The sequence below is a fragment of the Epinephelus fuscoguttatus genome, linkage group LG17, assembly GCF_011397635.1.
Source record: "Epinephelus fuscoguttatus linkage group LG17, E.fuscoguttatus.final_Chr_v1".
Lineage (NCBI taxonomy): Eukaryota > Metazoa > Chordata > Actinopteri > Perciformes > Serranidae > Epinephelus > Epinephelus fuscoguttatus.
In genome coordinates this window covers 19,886,961-19,902,678 of record NC_064768.1, presented here as the reverse complement: position 1 = coordinate 19,902,678, position 15,718 = coordinate 19,886,961, and the positions used below count along the sequence as shown (strand labels likewise).

At 40.5% G+C, this 15,718-nt stretch overlaps 1 protein-coding gene across 1 annotated transcript in view; it reads left to right on the top strand.

Moving 5' to 3' along the window:
* efna3a (ephrin-A3a) overlaps positions 1–4,959 on the top strand; it is an 86,522-nt gene extending 81,563 nt beyond the window's left edge. Inside the window, exon 5 of the mRNA XM_049603251.1 lies at positions 2,545–4,959. Within this exon, the coding sequence (XP_049459208.1) occupies positions 2,545–2,663 (119 nt within the window). The 3' untranslated portion in view covers positions 2,664–4,959. The remainder of the gene's footprint in view (positions 1–2,544) is intronic.
* Positions 4,960–15,718: the final 10,759 nt, after the last annotated feature.

The window sequence follows — 15,718 nt, the reverse complement described above, 5'->3', positions numbered from 1 at the left end:
TTTTGAAACCTTTTGGAGAAACAAACCGGATGGTGTGAAGGCCCTGCTGTGACCTGTGGGCCCTACCTGAGGCAGTGCTGCTTTATATTCTCCCTCCTGCCTTGAGTTCGTTCAGTGCACTGTGGTGTGAATGTCACTGTTGTGTGTCATCGCCGCAGACAGAGGCCTTGTGTTCCTTAAGAACAACCCTGACGCGAGAGTCACACATAACCAGGACAAACCGGAGTGGTTGGATGATTTACTCTCAGACAGACAGCAAAAACAAAATTCTTCACATTCATTGAACATCAGCTATCATGTGATTGTTGTTTCTGTCTGTTATCTCTTATCACGACCCTTGTTTTGTTTTACTTGTGGCCAATTACTGTCTCCCCCATATACAGCAAACTCCAGACAGGGCCTTAACGTCACAGTGAAACAGCATTTTTAAGACATCTTGCCTCTTTAATTTGATGTATTTCCTGTTGAAATTCAATTTGATTTGATAGGAGATGATATGCTGGCTGGAACTTTTACGCACCGGGATATTATGATGACAACATAATAAAGCATAAGTAATGGAATTTTGATAGACAAACACCAGATTTTTGTCAGTTTCTGTGCACAATTTGTCAAATAGATATATTCTTTCTTGTATCAAAACAAGTATTTTTCAACTTTCCAGCATCACTCTAAAGGGGACCTGTTATGCTTCTCCCTATTTTCTGTCATGTATACAATGTTACACCAAAGGATGTTTATATTAAACATGATCAAAGTTTCAAATAATGAGGTAAACAAATGGAAAAGTAATGACCTGTGAGCAAAAAACTCAGTTATGTCAACTTATGACAGATTTCTTTATCTGTTCATCTGCTCCAGGCACTCTGCTGCAAGTATTTACATGACATAGCATACACTGCTACATATAACTACATGCTAACATCAGGTAAACATGTCATCTTGGTGGTAGATGTGTGAATTTCGGTACAATTTTGGATCATATTTCATTGTTTTTATACGGTAGAAAGTGCCGCTATACTCTATTACAGCCATTCCCCAGCTGCATGTACACTGCTACATGTAGCTACATGCTAACATCAGCAAAACATGTAATCTTGGTTGCTGACGTTGTTCATTTCTCCTCGCTGTTGGATCATATTCCTGCTGGAAGATGTCCAGTTGTGGAGATTTTGGTTTAGAGACTTTAATTGGTGTTTTTACATGGTGTGAAGTGCCGCTGTACTGTGTTACAGTAATTCCCCAGCTGCAAGTACACTGTTACATGTAGCTACATGCTAGGTAAAAATGGACTCTTCATTAATGATGTTTTTAATTTCTCCCCGATTTCAGATCATATACCAGACAGAGCATGTTCATTTGTGAAGATTTTTGTTGAGTAGCTTTTATTTCTGATTTTTCATAGTGGAAAGTGTTGCTATACTCTGTTACAGTCATTCCCCAGCTGCAAGGATGTAGCAAGAGTGCAGATACAGAAGACGTAGAAATATTGACCAATCAGAGCAGACTGGGCTTTGTCAGGAGGGCTACATAAAGAGACAGGCGCTAAAGCAGAGCATTACAGACAGAGGGTGAATTCAGGTGTTCCAGTACAGACCGTATGAGAAAAATAACATGTTTTTTGAACATGAAAACATGTAAACATGTTCTAGCAGAAACACAAAAAACAAGTATGAACCTGAACATGAACATAATAGGTCCATAATAGGTCCTCTTTAAGCTGTCAAACGCAAATAATTTCCTAATGATACAATATAACTTCAGTGTGACGCATCTCAAAGCTTTAAAACTCTTCCATTAGTTCACCTACATCTCTCTTTTATGTCTGATGGGCTAATGTGACTGACGTCAGGAAGAAATTGCAGCTTTCTTCTGCAATTTTATTACTTGTTAGAAAAAAACAAGGTTTTTCTGCCATCTCAAAGCAGCCAGCCCAGGTTGTTCTTGTAGTTGTGTAAGCAACAGAGCTCTGTTTGGTTCCTTCTGCTTTATTTTGCCATGTAATAACCCTCTAGATATAATGGGAAACATTATGTCGAGACAGAGCGTAATGACTCAGTGTAATCCACTTTTTACCGAATAATACAAAATGTGTTCTCCCAGCTCTTTCTCCGTCTTCTCCCTCCAGCTAATGTTCTGTTGTGTCTAATCAATGGCAAGGCCATAGTAATTTGGTTTGATTGAAATCCCTCTAGGATAAAAACATCATTAGTGTGAAAAGAGGAATACATGGAGAAAAAAAAACAGATCAGAAACAAAAGTGTTTTTAATTTTCCATCCCACGGGGGAGAATGGCCATATGTAGCAGTGCTGATGATAATTGGTGGTTTGTTGATAATTGCATCATGTCTTTTCTCTGCATATGTTAAAGCACAATTTGCATGCATCACACATTGCCTTTAGATTGATGAATTAATAATGTAGTAATGGTTCATTTCCTTCTGTCTGGCACAGACACACACACACACTGTCTCTCTCGCTCTTTCACACTCTTCTCTTTTTCTCATTTTTTCTTATTTTCTCTCTCTGTGACTTTCTCTCCAGATGAGTTTAACCCCGAAGTTCCCAAACTGGAGAAAAGCGTCAGTGGCAGCAGCCCTTCACATGACCGCCTTCTTCTCACCGTGGCGATGCTGCTTGTGTCTGCTGTCCTTTTGTCCTAGCGACTTGTCACCATGAGTGACACTTCATGCATAGCTGGGACCGCCTTGTCCAAAGGGCTTTGTATCCACCGAGTTGTTGATGTGAAAGTTGGCAGAAACACAGAAGAAGAATCAAGCAGAGGTGCAACAGAACCACAATCAAAAGGACACAGGAAGAACATCCTTGAACTTAACTAGACTTTAAAAAAGGAGAGGCCTTTTTGCTGTCATATTTACACCAGTGTATTTTGACACTCCATGTGTTGTTGGACATCATTATCATATGAATACCACAGCATTTCATGCAGGTGTGTTTGCCACAACATGGAGACCACAACCAATATTTAGAGTCAGACTTTTGTGCTGCTGTCATGCTGAAAGTGGACTTGTAATGAGGTAGAGTACACACTTTTATTGTAGCATGGATATTAAAATCACCTGAGGAATTAAAGCTGCACTGTCTTTAGCTGAAGAAAGCAAGGTTTTTGGTGACTGTATGCTTTGAAGAGGATGGCAAACTCTACAGTGGATTTTTGGACCTTGGACCATGGACCATGTATGCTGATAGATAAAACTCAACGTTAATGTAGTCAAAAAAAAAAAAAGCAAGCTGGACTCTGGACCTGTACTGATGTTCTATAGGGGATATTTATATAATCAGTCAGTGATGAGAACTGCTGCCATTATCCTGGACATTGAAGAATGTTTTCTCACTGGTGAGAGGGAGCTGCTGGTAATAAGAGCCCAAGGTGTTTCTTTCTTAAGAAAAGAGAAAGACTTTGTGAGGATATCCACGGGCCTTTCAAGAATCCATTTTCACCAGACATCAAAAATGCCCCTGGCTTTGTGATAGGTACAGATGCAAAGCCTGCGTTTCTTAGAAGATAGCGAGTGCTCTCTTAGAACTAGTCCTTTGTCTGTATTTCCTGCCTTCACACTGTAACAACCCTAGAAAAATACAGACCCTGGACTAGTAATTTGACGGCACTTAGACGTGGTAGATGTGTGTTTTGTTCCGATGCATTTACCCTCAGCACTTCGCGTAGATTTTCCGGATGTCAAACCTTTCTCCTCGCAGCAATCAGCAGAGTCATTCAGAATACCACTAATTTACAATTCTTAAAAAACCCTCTCTCTCTGCAGCAAGTTCCCTTTTAATCCCAGACAACCCCATCTATTCCTTTTCCACTTCAGAGGTTCCCAGCCAATCAGTGCTGATGGCCATTACAGCAGTCACAGTCACCATGGAAACGACCCTATACAGTCGCCAGAGCGCGGCAGGTGCCTGAGGAGAAATTGTGCTTTGAGTCTCAAAGTAACGCTGCCGCCATTTTGTAAAAAAAGAAAAAAAAAGTAAAGAAAAAACAACAACAACACGTGTGAATGTGCAAATAAAGAGAAGTTCACTTTTTTATATTGTTATACAGGACAACGTAGGCTGGCATTAATCAGATTACAATGTTGTGCTTTTTTAATTTATTTACTTTTAAGATGTATTTATTTTAACATTAAAGTATATTATTTATCTACCTAATTTATTAATGTGCATTTGTAGGCCTTTGCTCAATAAGCTATTGTGCCATTTTGTTATTCTTTTTTTTAAACAGTGGAATTTTTACTGCAGCATTTTGCCTGTGTAGATAAATAGGCAGATGTAATTCAGCCTGACAAAAGCAGAGGGTTGTTGGTTATGACTAATCAGTGGGGATGTACACTCAGTAACCCTACTCTCATGTAACAGATACTGCTAACCAGATTATGTTGCAGCAGCGCATGTCATAAACCAACTGTGAATGCACAGACAGAGCCGATGTTTATAGAAGGGCAGCATTCCTCAAGTGCTGCACTTGCAAAACGAAGGAGTCTGCATTGTAATGTATATTTATAATACATGCCGGTTATGGAATGTGCGTGCGTGTGCACAAGCGTGTACGAGTGTTTGAGTGTGTGGCTTTATCTGCCTGCTTTCCTGCGTGTGTGCGTGTGTGTGTGTGTGTGTGTGTGTGTGTGTATGTGGGAGTGAGCAAGAGAAAAAACATATGTGTGCACAATTGTGTGCGTATGTATGTAGAATGTGTTTGTCCGCGCTTTTCAAGTATGTTGCATTTAGAAATTTCGTACCCGTTAAGGAGTCGTTTGTAGGATCTGAATATGCAAGTGTGTCTGAGAGAATGTGCTCTTCTGTAATGTTAGTTTGCGTTACGGGGTTTGGGAAGTGGGCAAAAAGCATTTACTGGTGTTGAAGACAACCACGAGAAATGTGTTTACCTTTGACAAGAATGATTAAAAAAAACCTGTAAATTGATTCAAGAATGATTAAAACAATGCTGATTAAAATCTTTTTGCAAATTTACTTTTGTGTATTTATTTATAAGTGCACAACATACTAATTGTAGGGGAGACTGCGATGGTTGTAACATTTTTGACATTTCTGTCTGTATCTTGGAGCTTTTTTATGCCAGTGCATTCAAAATTTGATACAAGCCTATCCCAGCTGAGATTGGGCGAGAGGCGTGGTACACCCTGGACAGGTCGCCAGACTATCACAGGGCTGACACATAGAGACAGACAACCATTCACACTCACTCAAAGCAGGAACCCTCTTGCTGTGAGGCGACAGTGCTAACAACTATACCGCCGTGCCACCGTGTAGCATGAAATAAGGATTATGACAAAACTTAAGACATTGAAGGCTTTTTATTCAACACTGAAATGACCTGAGTATATAAACTCAGCAGTGTTCTTGTGGAAACATGCCCACCCTCTGGTCTACCCCTGGGTGGCCCCCAATTTTGAGTTGCAAAACCCCTTTAGCCCTGTTAGTGACATTAGCAGTGTTAGCACAGCGAGTGGTGCTCCTGAGAGTCCTAAAGGAGTTTTGTGCGTCAAAATAAAGCTACCTGGGGGGAGAACAGAGGATGGCCACCATGTTTCTGCAACATGACCGTGCCATCACCCGAAATCTTTGACTAAGCGGCATCACTAGTTAGCTCCGAAACGACCCAGGTGGTGCAGAGTGTAGAGCAATCAAGGCTAACATTAGCTAACATTGAAGACTGGAGGACTGGCTGCTGGCAGTAAGTACAGCATGTTAACACAGCTAGCTGGCTGGTTGTCAGCAAAGCCAACAGAAAATAAAGTAAAAGACATTTTCATCACAAAACATTAAAATTTAGTGCTTTGAAATGCGGTGCCAAAGATCACTGAGTCAATGATTTTTTTATTTCTTAAATATTAGTTACCAATTAACGGGTGTCAGGCTACTGAAAGCAAAATTAATTGAAACTGACATCCCTAGTTACAACTACTCTGTGTTAGAACCATATCCGGTCTCCCCTACGGTGTCTTTGCACATAAACACATGCAGCCTTCTCCTACGTCTCCATCTGCCCTTTCCTTATCTTAACAGTGACTCCTTCACCTTCACTCACTCTACACTCACTTCTGTTTGTTTTTCTTGAGCACTACTTGAAAGCAATGCTCTCCCTCTTTCTCTCACACTCCACTTTTAGATATGTTGGTTGTGAGCAGACGTGTAACCAGACAGCACTTTTGCTGCTGCACACACTCTCGGTGTAAAACTCACCCTCTCTCACATGGCCCATCCTTACAGCTTTGGTTTTGCAAACACCTCTTCTGCCATAAAACATAATGACAGCGTGGGGGGAAAGTCACTGCTCCACATCTCCCACTTCATCCATCTCTCTCTCTTTAAAAAAAAAAAAAAAGAAAGAAAGAAAAAAACACCTGCAAGCCATTCATGTCTCCACAAATCTGTCTCCTCCCGTCTCTCCACGTCGCTCTCCCTTCCCTTTGCCCCTGTCAGCTTCTTTCTAATCTTTCTACGCAGAACAGAAAGAAGCTGACAATAGGGTGGGACACGTGTCTCAGATGCACTAATGTCCATGTCAGAAAGGACAGAGGGCGCAGATAAGATTTTGTGTTTGATGTTACACATCAGGCCTGATAACACATTAGAGAGAAAGAGAAAGAAGCAGAGCAGATTCTGCTGTCGGCTGTCAACTTCTCACATCCAGACCTGGGTCATGGAGTATAAAATGTGTGTATGTGTGTAGACAGCCTGTGCCAAGAAACTTTCAAAGTTAATTTAATACACTTTGTGTGATCGACGATTTACTTGACAAAATGTGAGTCATACTTAACCAAGCAGGTTACAATGAAGTGATCACGTCCATTAATATCTGTTTCACAGCTGTTTGACGCTTGATTCTGTCTGACATTTGTGCAGTTAGCTGAGAGACTGATAATTGTTGAATATTACAGTAGGTCTTGGCTTACAGTTCCTTGCCTGCTCATAGGTTTGGACTTGCACATAAGCATTTCAATGTTTTGACACAGAGGGGAACAGGGGAAGGGTTTTAGCTTATGCTCCAGGCCCTGAGTTGACAACTTAAACCATCATTTTGCAGAAAATCAGCCTGCTTCGTTTTTGGCAGTGAGGCTGTCTCTGGCTAGTTATGTAAGGGAATTAACACTGTCATATTTACACCTTAAATTCCTGTCTGGGAAAGCATATGTTTTGCTTGTGCCTAAATTAAACATTAATTGATCCGCTTACTATTCAAATGAGAGGATCAGGAGTGTTGCGAGTGGATTAAAAATGTCCACCTTTCCCAGAGCCGCTGAGTTTCACACATCCATGTTGAAATACTGTATATATCTTACAAGTGCTCTGTCCAGACTCTAACTAAGGAAGACATTCCATTAGTAAAAGGATATGACCTCTTCTCCGTTCGGAGGCATATTATCGTTTTCTGAATCATTTACTGTGAGATAAGCCATCTGTAGCACGGGCAGGCCTGCACCGTCAAGAAGAATTCCCCTGACAAGCTGCACCGTCTGGCCCCAAACAATGAAGCAGATGCCTCCTCCTCAGAGAACTTGTTATTGCTCAGGACATCAATGAGACAATCACTGAGACTGGTGCTGCCTTCAAGTGCTCATTGGAAACTCCTGTTTCAAGGTTGAGACTCATAAAAAATGAGTTGTGTCTGGTTCAGATGCCTCCGGGCAGAAAATGATAGAACTGACATAATCGAGGTGTGTATTATTTTTTGGAATCACACGGCACAAAAAAGACATTTGGCAGATGTTTTTTGTCTGAAACAACAAGTTTTCTCCCCTCACACAGCACACGCATATCAGAGGTTGCTAAATTACCAAAAAAGGCAGGAATCATTTATGACCGCCAGGAAATGTATAACATATGTAGGCATAATGATTACTTTTGTGCCAAAACTTTTTCATGCACTACAACATAGAGACAGAGTGAACATGAAAACACATATCAGTGCCAGCTACACAAAATGCTTCTCACTTCATGGTCTACTTACTTTCCTTCTCAGCTTTGTATTTGTGTTATTTACTGAAGTTGACATATCTCGAGAAGCTGCCAAACTTACTTTTGTGATCTATAAGCCATTCAGTGCCTGTATACCTGCACACATAGTAGTAGTTTTCACTGTTTTATATTGAAAGGCTCCCTTGTTTTTTTCTTTGACATGCATGTTTGGGAAGCCTTTTCCAGTTTTTCATGGATTCCTTGTAGTTTTTATATTAGATTTTGTTTTATTCTTATTTCAGCATTTCATACATGCAGAAAAGTTTTGACATCATTTCCGTTTCACTTTCCATCATTGTCTTTACAAAGTATCCAGCTGCCTTGCCATCTATCCACTCTTTTACAACTGAATGTACAGTGCAACGTACATAAAATCTGAGGAGGGAGATATAGAATGCAAAGATCTCAAAGGAAGATTAAACACGGACAAGCAAAAACAGAAGAAAGAAAATAATTTTAAAAAGAGGAGGAAGGGGGAGTATGAGTGTTCAGATTCCCTTACTGCATTAACAATTTCATTACAGGGTTCATTCAACCTCTATAAATTTGTGTCTTTGCAGCCTTATCACATATGTGATCTGTTCCCTGGTAATTATTTTTGACAGTACTTAGAGTTGGCATATGCACAGTTTATGTGCAACCACACATGTATTGTATTTATGAACAGTCAGTGGCTTCAGAAAGCCCTTCACTTTTTGCCCACTTTATTGTGTTATACAATGAACTTTAAATGGATAAACCGGCCATTTTTGCTCGTCAGTCCAAACCACAGTATCAAAGTGAACACTCCTTTAGAAACTGTAACAGATTTATTAAAAAATCTGAACTGTAGTCAGTTATTTTCACAAGTATTCAGATCATTTGCTGTGAAACTCCACATTGTGGTCAGGTGCATCCTGTTTGCTTGACGATGTGGAGTCCACCTGTTGCAAACTGAATTGATTGGACACAGCTAAGAAAGGCACACACCTGTGTATATAAGGTCCCACAATACACACTGCATGTGAGGTCCAAAACAAAGCCAGGAAGTCACTGCGTGTGGAACAAGTCTGGTTTCAGTTTTATGTGCTCTCATGTCTCAGATGTGCTCACAGGTTTCAGCTACACATAATATCATGATAAACATCTCAACCAGGTGTGTTGTCGCGTAAACAGCAAATATTATGAGAGTATCCTACACAGTGTAACCACCTAGTCCACGTCCCACCTATAGGTGTCGCCAAAGATTTCTTTCTTTCTGTGTCTCTGCTGGGGAAGCTGTCAGTGAGGTGCAGACAGGACATCTGAAAAACATTATGCAACAGATTTACAGTGAGAATGTTTGCTTATAGGATAAAAAAAATTAACTCAAATAAACAAGATGAGTTGGTGTGTGTTTTGTGTGGCCGGTGTAGCCTTAAATAGATTTTATCTTTATTCATGTAAGCAGGTCTGAATACATGTTAAGTCCCTTAAAAATGATAATATCTTCCCAAACTTACACAGGGAGTTAGTGAGCCATCATTGCAGCCCGTGTTTGATTAATATTTAATGGTGCCGCTGAGGTTACTCAGGGACATCTGGTGTTAACATGATGAATCAGTGAAGAAAGTTTTTAAATCAGGTTTTAAGACGGCCTTATTTCTATGATCTCGGAGAATATTGTGTCTTATGTAACAGTTGAAAAGATGAGCTGAACTACTGTACTAACTGTTTTTCCTAAACTCTCCAGGATTATATTAGTGAGTCATCGCAGATTAAGACAAGAATAGATTTCCATGTAAAACAGAAATAGTTGACGTTATAATACAGCATAGTCTGTTTCTGTTTTACATGGAAATCTACATTTATTCTTGTGTTGATTTGTGCATACTGACGACAGGGTTGTTTGTGTTTTTGCTCTTTTGATACTGGGTGCAGACAGAATGTTCTTTTAACAGTTCACATGTAATTCTGCCAATGCGATCAAGCACAATATGCAGGGCTGTACCCACTAGATTTTTATTAGTGTAGCAGTAAGAGAGGAAACGGGAAACTGGTAACTAAAATCCAAAATCCACCCAGCAGCACCTCTAAAGCTCACAATTAACACGTTTTGTCTTGTCTGTTGAATTGGTTTACACATGAAAGTGATAAATTGCAGTTGTACAGAGAGCTGACTTCAGAGAGTCTCTGCACACAGACAAAAAAAAATACTCTAGCACATAATTCCCCATGAACTGCAACATGAGTTTACACTGTCTTTTCTTTTTGTTTCACATGAATTAAGGAAACAATTCACCCCCAAATCAAAAATACACATTTTCTCTCTTACCCACAGTCCTGTTCTAGATTGTTTTGGTGTGAGTTGCCGAGTGTTGGAGATATCAGCTGTAGAGATGTCTCCCTTTTCTCCAATATAATGGAACTAGATGGCACTCGGTTGTGGTGCTCGAAGCACCAAGGAATACATTTGAAAAACTCAACAGCAGTGTCTCTTTCCAGAAATCATGACCTGGTTACTCAAGATAATCCACAGACCTTGTTGTGAGCAGTTTCATGTAGGAACTATTTTCTGCTAAACTACACCCATCAACTGTATCACCGTGCAGAAGGAAGTATGCATCTACTCATGGACGAGAGGCTCGTGCTAATCACGGCACGAGATGTTAACATTACTACTGTCCTCCTGGGCTGAGCAGTAACGTTGGGTAGCTTAGTGGTGCTAGATGAGCTAGCAGCAGATGCACGCTTCCTTCTGCGTCAGTGATACAGTTGGTGGGTGCAGTTGGGTAGAAGAAAATAGCTCCTACATGAAACTGCTCACAGCAAGGTCTGGTAACAGGGTCATGATTTCTGGAAAGAGACATTTCCGGTAGGGTCTGAAATGTATTTGTTGGCACTTTCAGCACCACAAGCTGAGTGCCATCTAGTTCCATTATATACAAGAGAAGGCAGACATCTCTAAAATTTCCAACAATCTAGATTGATCAAAAGCACCACAGGTAAGATGAAGAATATGTATTTTTGACAAAAAAAAACAAAACCCAAGATGTAAAATGGTAATAGTGAGCTCAAAGATGCTCACTGGCAGATTATTTTACCGTTGGGCTACGTGTTTCCAGTGTTTATACTAAGCTAACAATCAATCTTCTCATGTAACTCTCAGCAAGAAAGCAAAATCATTTCTTAAAACCTTTAACGATTCCTTGAAGTGTGAATGAGTGACTGAACTGTAACTGTCATAGCACTGAGTGAACCCCGATGATCTCTATTTTTGCAGCATGTACCTGTTCAACTGGTCACAGGTGGTGTCTCAGATGTGACTCCTCTCGTCTGAAAGTATCCTAATGGGACCTCTTCAAATCTTGCCAGGATTTTGGATTTGACTTGACACTCCTCAGGCTTCAGGTCACTATGAGTCAACTCCCCTCCTCTGCAGATGGAAACAAACCCGGGTGGGGGTTTGAGCTGAGGTGAGGTGAGGAGACAATTTGGGATTCAAAATGACATCATGTAGTCCTATGGGAAATGTGATGCCAGCTCCTGCAACAAGGATGCTTAGCAGGATAGAGGAGGGTGACGTGATAATCCACTAGTGACATCAGCAAGCTTCTAAGGCAGGTAAGAAGTGTGATATGTCATTGTATTAAATTTCACAGGTACCAATTTGATACATGCAGCACTCCGGGTGAGAAGGATCTGTGGGGTTGGCATTCAAACTCATTTCTATTCTTTTTTGAGCTGATAATTGGCCCCCAGAGGAACAAGCGTTAAAATCTAAATGTGAAAAGCAAGAACTACTTTATTATCACTTATTATTTTCTCAAAAGCAACTGTACCACCAGCCTTACATAGGCTTAAACAGCTCTCTGCTTGTAAATGTCTGTGCATATGTCTGCTTCCAGTCTGTTTATACTTTCCCAAATTACCTAAAGTTGTATGAAATTGAATTCAATTGAAAAACATAGCTCCTTTGAAATAGGCTTTCATAGTGCCTTCATCGAACAGTCATAATGGACCCAAATTAAAAGGAAACTTCTAATTTTACAATGACAGCACACTAATTTAGGATTTTATGAGGCAGACTTTCTTGGACATGTTGTTAAGAGAGGCAGGAAAATGTGAATGTGCATCTTAATTAGAACAGCGTTAAGCTTCCTAGAGGGCTTTGCTTTTGCGCACATTAATTTGGGCTCTTGCCAATCCTCTGCAGATCAGTTGACTAATGTGTTGACAAGTGGAGGAAAGTTATCACAGAATATCAAACAGACCACATTCCCCATATGCAGCAGCCTCTAGAACTAACTGCAGCGGCGTGTGTGTGTGTGTGTGTGTGTGTGTGTGTGTGTGTGTGTGTGTGTGTGTGTAAAACTGTTTTGAATATTAAAGAGGGCAGGATTTGACTGTAACCCTGGGCTAGAAGTAGAGGTAGATATTAGGATGCAAAAGGACGGAGATTTGATTCCCTTAGTTGAGGTCTTCGATATGTTTTTACATTTATAAACATATCAGCGAAGTCAGACGCCTTCTGTTTTCTAATGTAAACCGTTATCTGTTGTTCCATTTAAGGAGCTAAAGCTTCTTATGAATTATAGAAAACACATTTGAACTGTGCTGAAAGCTGCACTGTTCCTTTGTAGAAACTCTGCTAGCAAAAACATCCTCGCCATCTCCCATGTGTAAGTATATAAATGGATGTGAGATTTAAGATGTTTTAACTGCAGCTTCTTCTTGCCGTGCATTAACACAGGCCTCTCTGCAGATTGAGGAGAAAGTCGAAGAAATCAATGAATTTGTAATCAAATGGGGCGGGAAAAAAAATGGGACTGTGCTACAGCCTCACTGATTCCCACGATGGGATAGTTTGTCTTTTTAACCGCAGTCTTTTTGCATCCCTCCAGCTTTCACTTGTTCAGAAATCTGCCTCTCATCTCATCTTCCTCTCTGTGTTCTTTTGCATTCTTGCAATTTCTCTAATTTTCGCTACATCTCACCCTGTGCACCACCCATGGCCTCGCATCATTTGTGTCTAATCTCTCTATCATCAGGTTGCATTTCCACTCACCCCTCTTAACCCTTGTCTTTATTTTAGACAGTCGTACCTTCCCTCCGGTCTCCACATTGTTCCCTAATCACCCCCACCCTCCTCCTCCTCCTCCTCCTCTCTCCCTCCAGATTTAGCTGTAATCCCTCATTTCTGGTTGCTACATCTGCACAGCACCCAACAGCTGGGGACAAACACACATAGACCGTGTGTGTGTGTGTGTGTGTGTGTGTGTGTGTGTGCGCGCGCGCAGATATGTACATGTGCCCATACTTTGGGCATCTGGTCGAAACTTAAGCCCAGGAATAGCTAATGCTTGTCTCCAAAAAAAAGATGTTGTGACAGAGTATTTGTGTCAGGCTGAACGATTCAGGATGTCACAGACTGACACAAATAAGAATCAAAGAAAAAAGATAATACCGCTTAGAATTTACAAAAAGCTGCAAAGGGAGTTCATCTAGTCTGGTTTGTAAACAAATCTTAAAAAGGATAACCAGTCTTGAGATGACATGTTTAATCACCAGGAACTTGGATTTTTCACTTTTGATTCGTGACTCGCAGCTGCTGCCGTTATCACTTCTGAGCTTCTTCACTCACAGAAAATGAGAGACCTTGTTTGTAGTTAAGTTTAAGCTGCTGAATGGTTTTAATGCTCCTATATTATTGAATGCACACTATTTTTCAATGCCATCTCCCTCAACTCATTTGGACTGAAAGAGCCTCAAGTCTACAGCCATGCTAGCAGCTCTGTGAGATACGTAAAGTCCTCACACACCATGTCGGGCCATCAGTGAGCATCTGTGGCCCCAGTTGTCGTGGTGTTTCCCTCACTGTTGATACTAGCCGACATGGCTGAGCATATTGATCATCGGTAAAAGAAATGACTTTGATTGGCTGTTCAGCTTAAGCAAACCAGTGCATGAGAAGAGAAACAAGTGAGGCAATGACTTAAGTAAAGAGGGCTCACACAGACGGCTCTTTTTATATCTCATCATCATCTCATCAGAGCATTCAAATACATGGAATGGTTATCTGGAATGAAGCAGCTGAAGACCAAGTGGTGAGCCATAGTGATGTGGAAATGGAAGTCACTACTTTTCTTGTATGTATCATGATGCTTGTTTGTATATCATGAATATATTATTAGATCTAGATACAAGACCCCAAGATGGCATGTTTTCAGTCCAATGAGAGTTGTTTGCCTGGTGTATACGCAAAAATAAATAAATAAATAAATAAATAAATAAATAAATAAATAAATAAATAAATAAATTCTAGCTTCTGGGTTTACTTCTTGAGTATGCAGCCCACTGAATATGTGCAGTAGTAATTCTATAGCCTGCCCCACCCAAGAGTTCCCGCTTGGCGCATAGACTTTACATTGCCAAGAAAAGTGATTTAAATCACCTTTCTTGGCTCCAGAAAAAAAAAAAAAAATCAAAAATCAGTGGATCAAAAATTCATAATAAACATTTACATCATAATGGTGGTCTATAGACAAAATGCTTTTTGAGCTGCAGGTTTCCGGGGCCTGATCCACAGTCCTAGGTTTTCTAATTTCCCTTTACAGACTACTGCCATGGGCTCCTATGGAGAGTCATTTTCTCTCATGCTTGTGCAGAACCTTTGTAGTAGCTGGGAATCAGCTGCAGTCTTTGCAATGTGTTCAAGTGCTACTTTTTGATGCAGACACAGGTGACATGAGGTGATGCAACAGTCAGCTTTCATCACTGTCCGTTCTTTGATGTTGGTTTGGTGTGTCTAGGCCATTAGGCACAGCAGTTCTTGGAGCTAAATGCTAAACTTAGTATGTTAACATGCTGATGTTCAGCAGGTATAAAGCTTTCCAAGTACATTATCATTTCCTAATTAGCATTTGTGCTGCGTTCACATTATGAGCGACAATGCAACAGTGTGACAAGCTTCATTACTGCAGAGTCACTGTAGAAGTGTTTCTCTAGTGCTGGTACAAGTAGATACGTTGGCTTGTTTGTGCGTGCTGCTTGGTACAAAGCACCTCGACTGAACATCATCTTATGTGTATTTGGTTAAAAAATATATCTATGTATTTCCTTAATATCTAAGCCCTATCTTACCATCGCATTTTGCTGGCTGATTGCATCCCTATGTGCACCGCAATGCACAGAATGCTAGGATAGCGTCAGCCAACTAATTTTACATAGTACTACAGCTAGAAACAAACCATAGGATTGGTTGGTGCATCGCTGCGCAATAGGAGCGCAGAAAATGTTAAGGCCAACTCAACTCTGATTTGTAGCATGTCAGACTCATCTGTAGCGGCAAGTGTCGGGTGTCCGTTTGTAGCTTTACGTCACCGGCTTCAGTTGAAAATATTTCTTAGCCTGATGTTGTGTTGCTTGTAGTTTGAACACAGCATAAACATAAATGTATAGCTTGTTGGTCATAAACTAAAGTATTAACATTTGACCAGATGATAGAGATGAAATATCAGAGGATCAACAGGCAGTAAGTTAGTTGGCCTACTCCTCTGGGTACTATGAATGTATGAACAAAATGTCTTGTCAGTCCATCCCATAGTTTTGATTTTTCAGTGTAGACTAACATGGTAGACCAACCAACAAAGAGCCATCCATAGAGTTGTGCTGCTAGCATGGCTAAAAATCAGAGGATTACCAGAGTCATTAGAGTTCATTCTCTGAGCACTGATGATAGTTGTTCCAAGTTTCA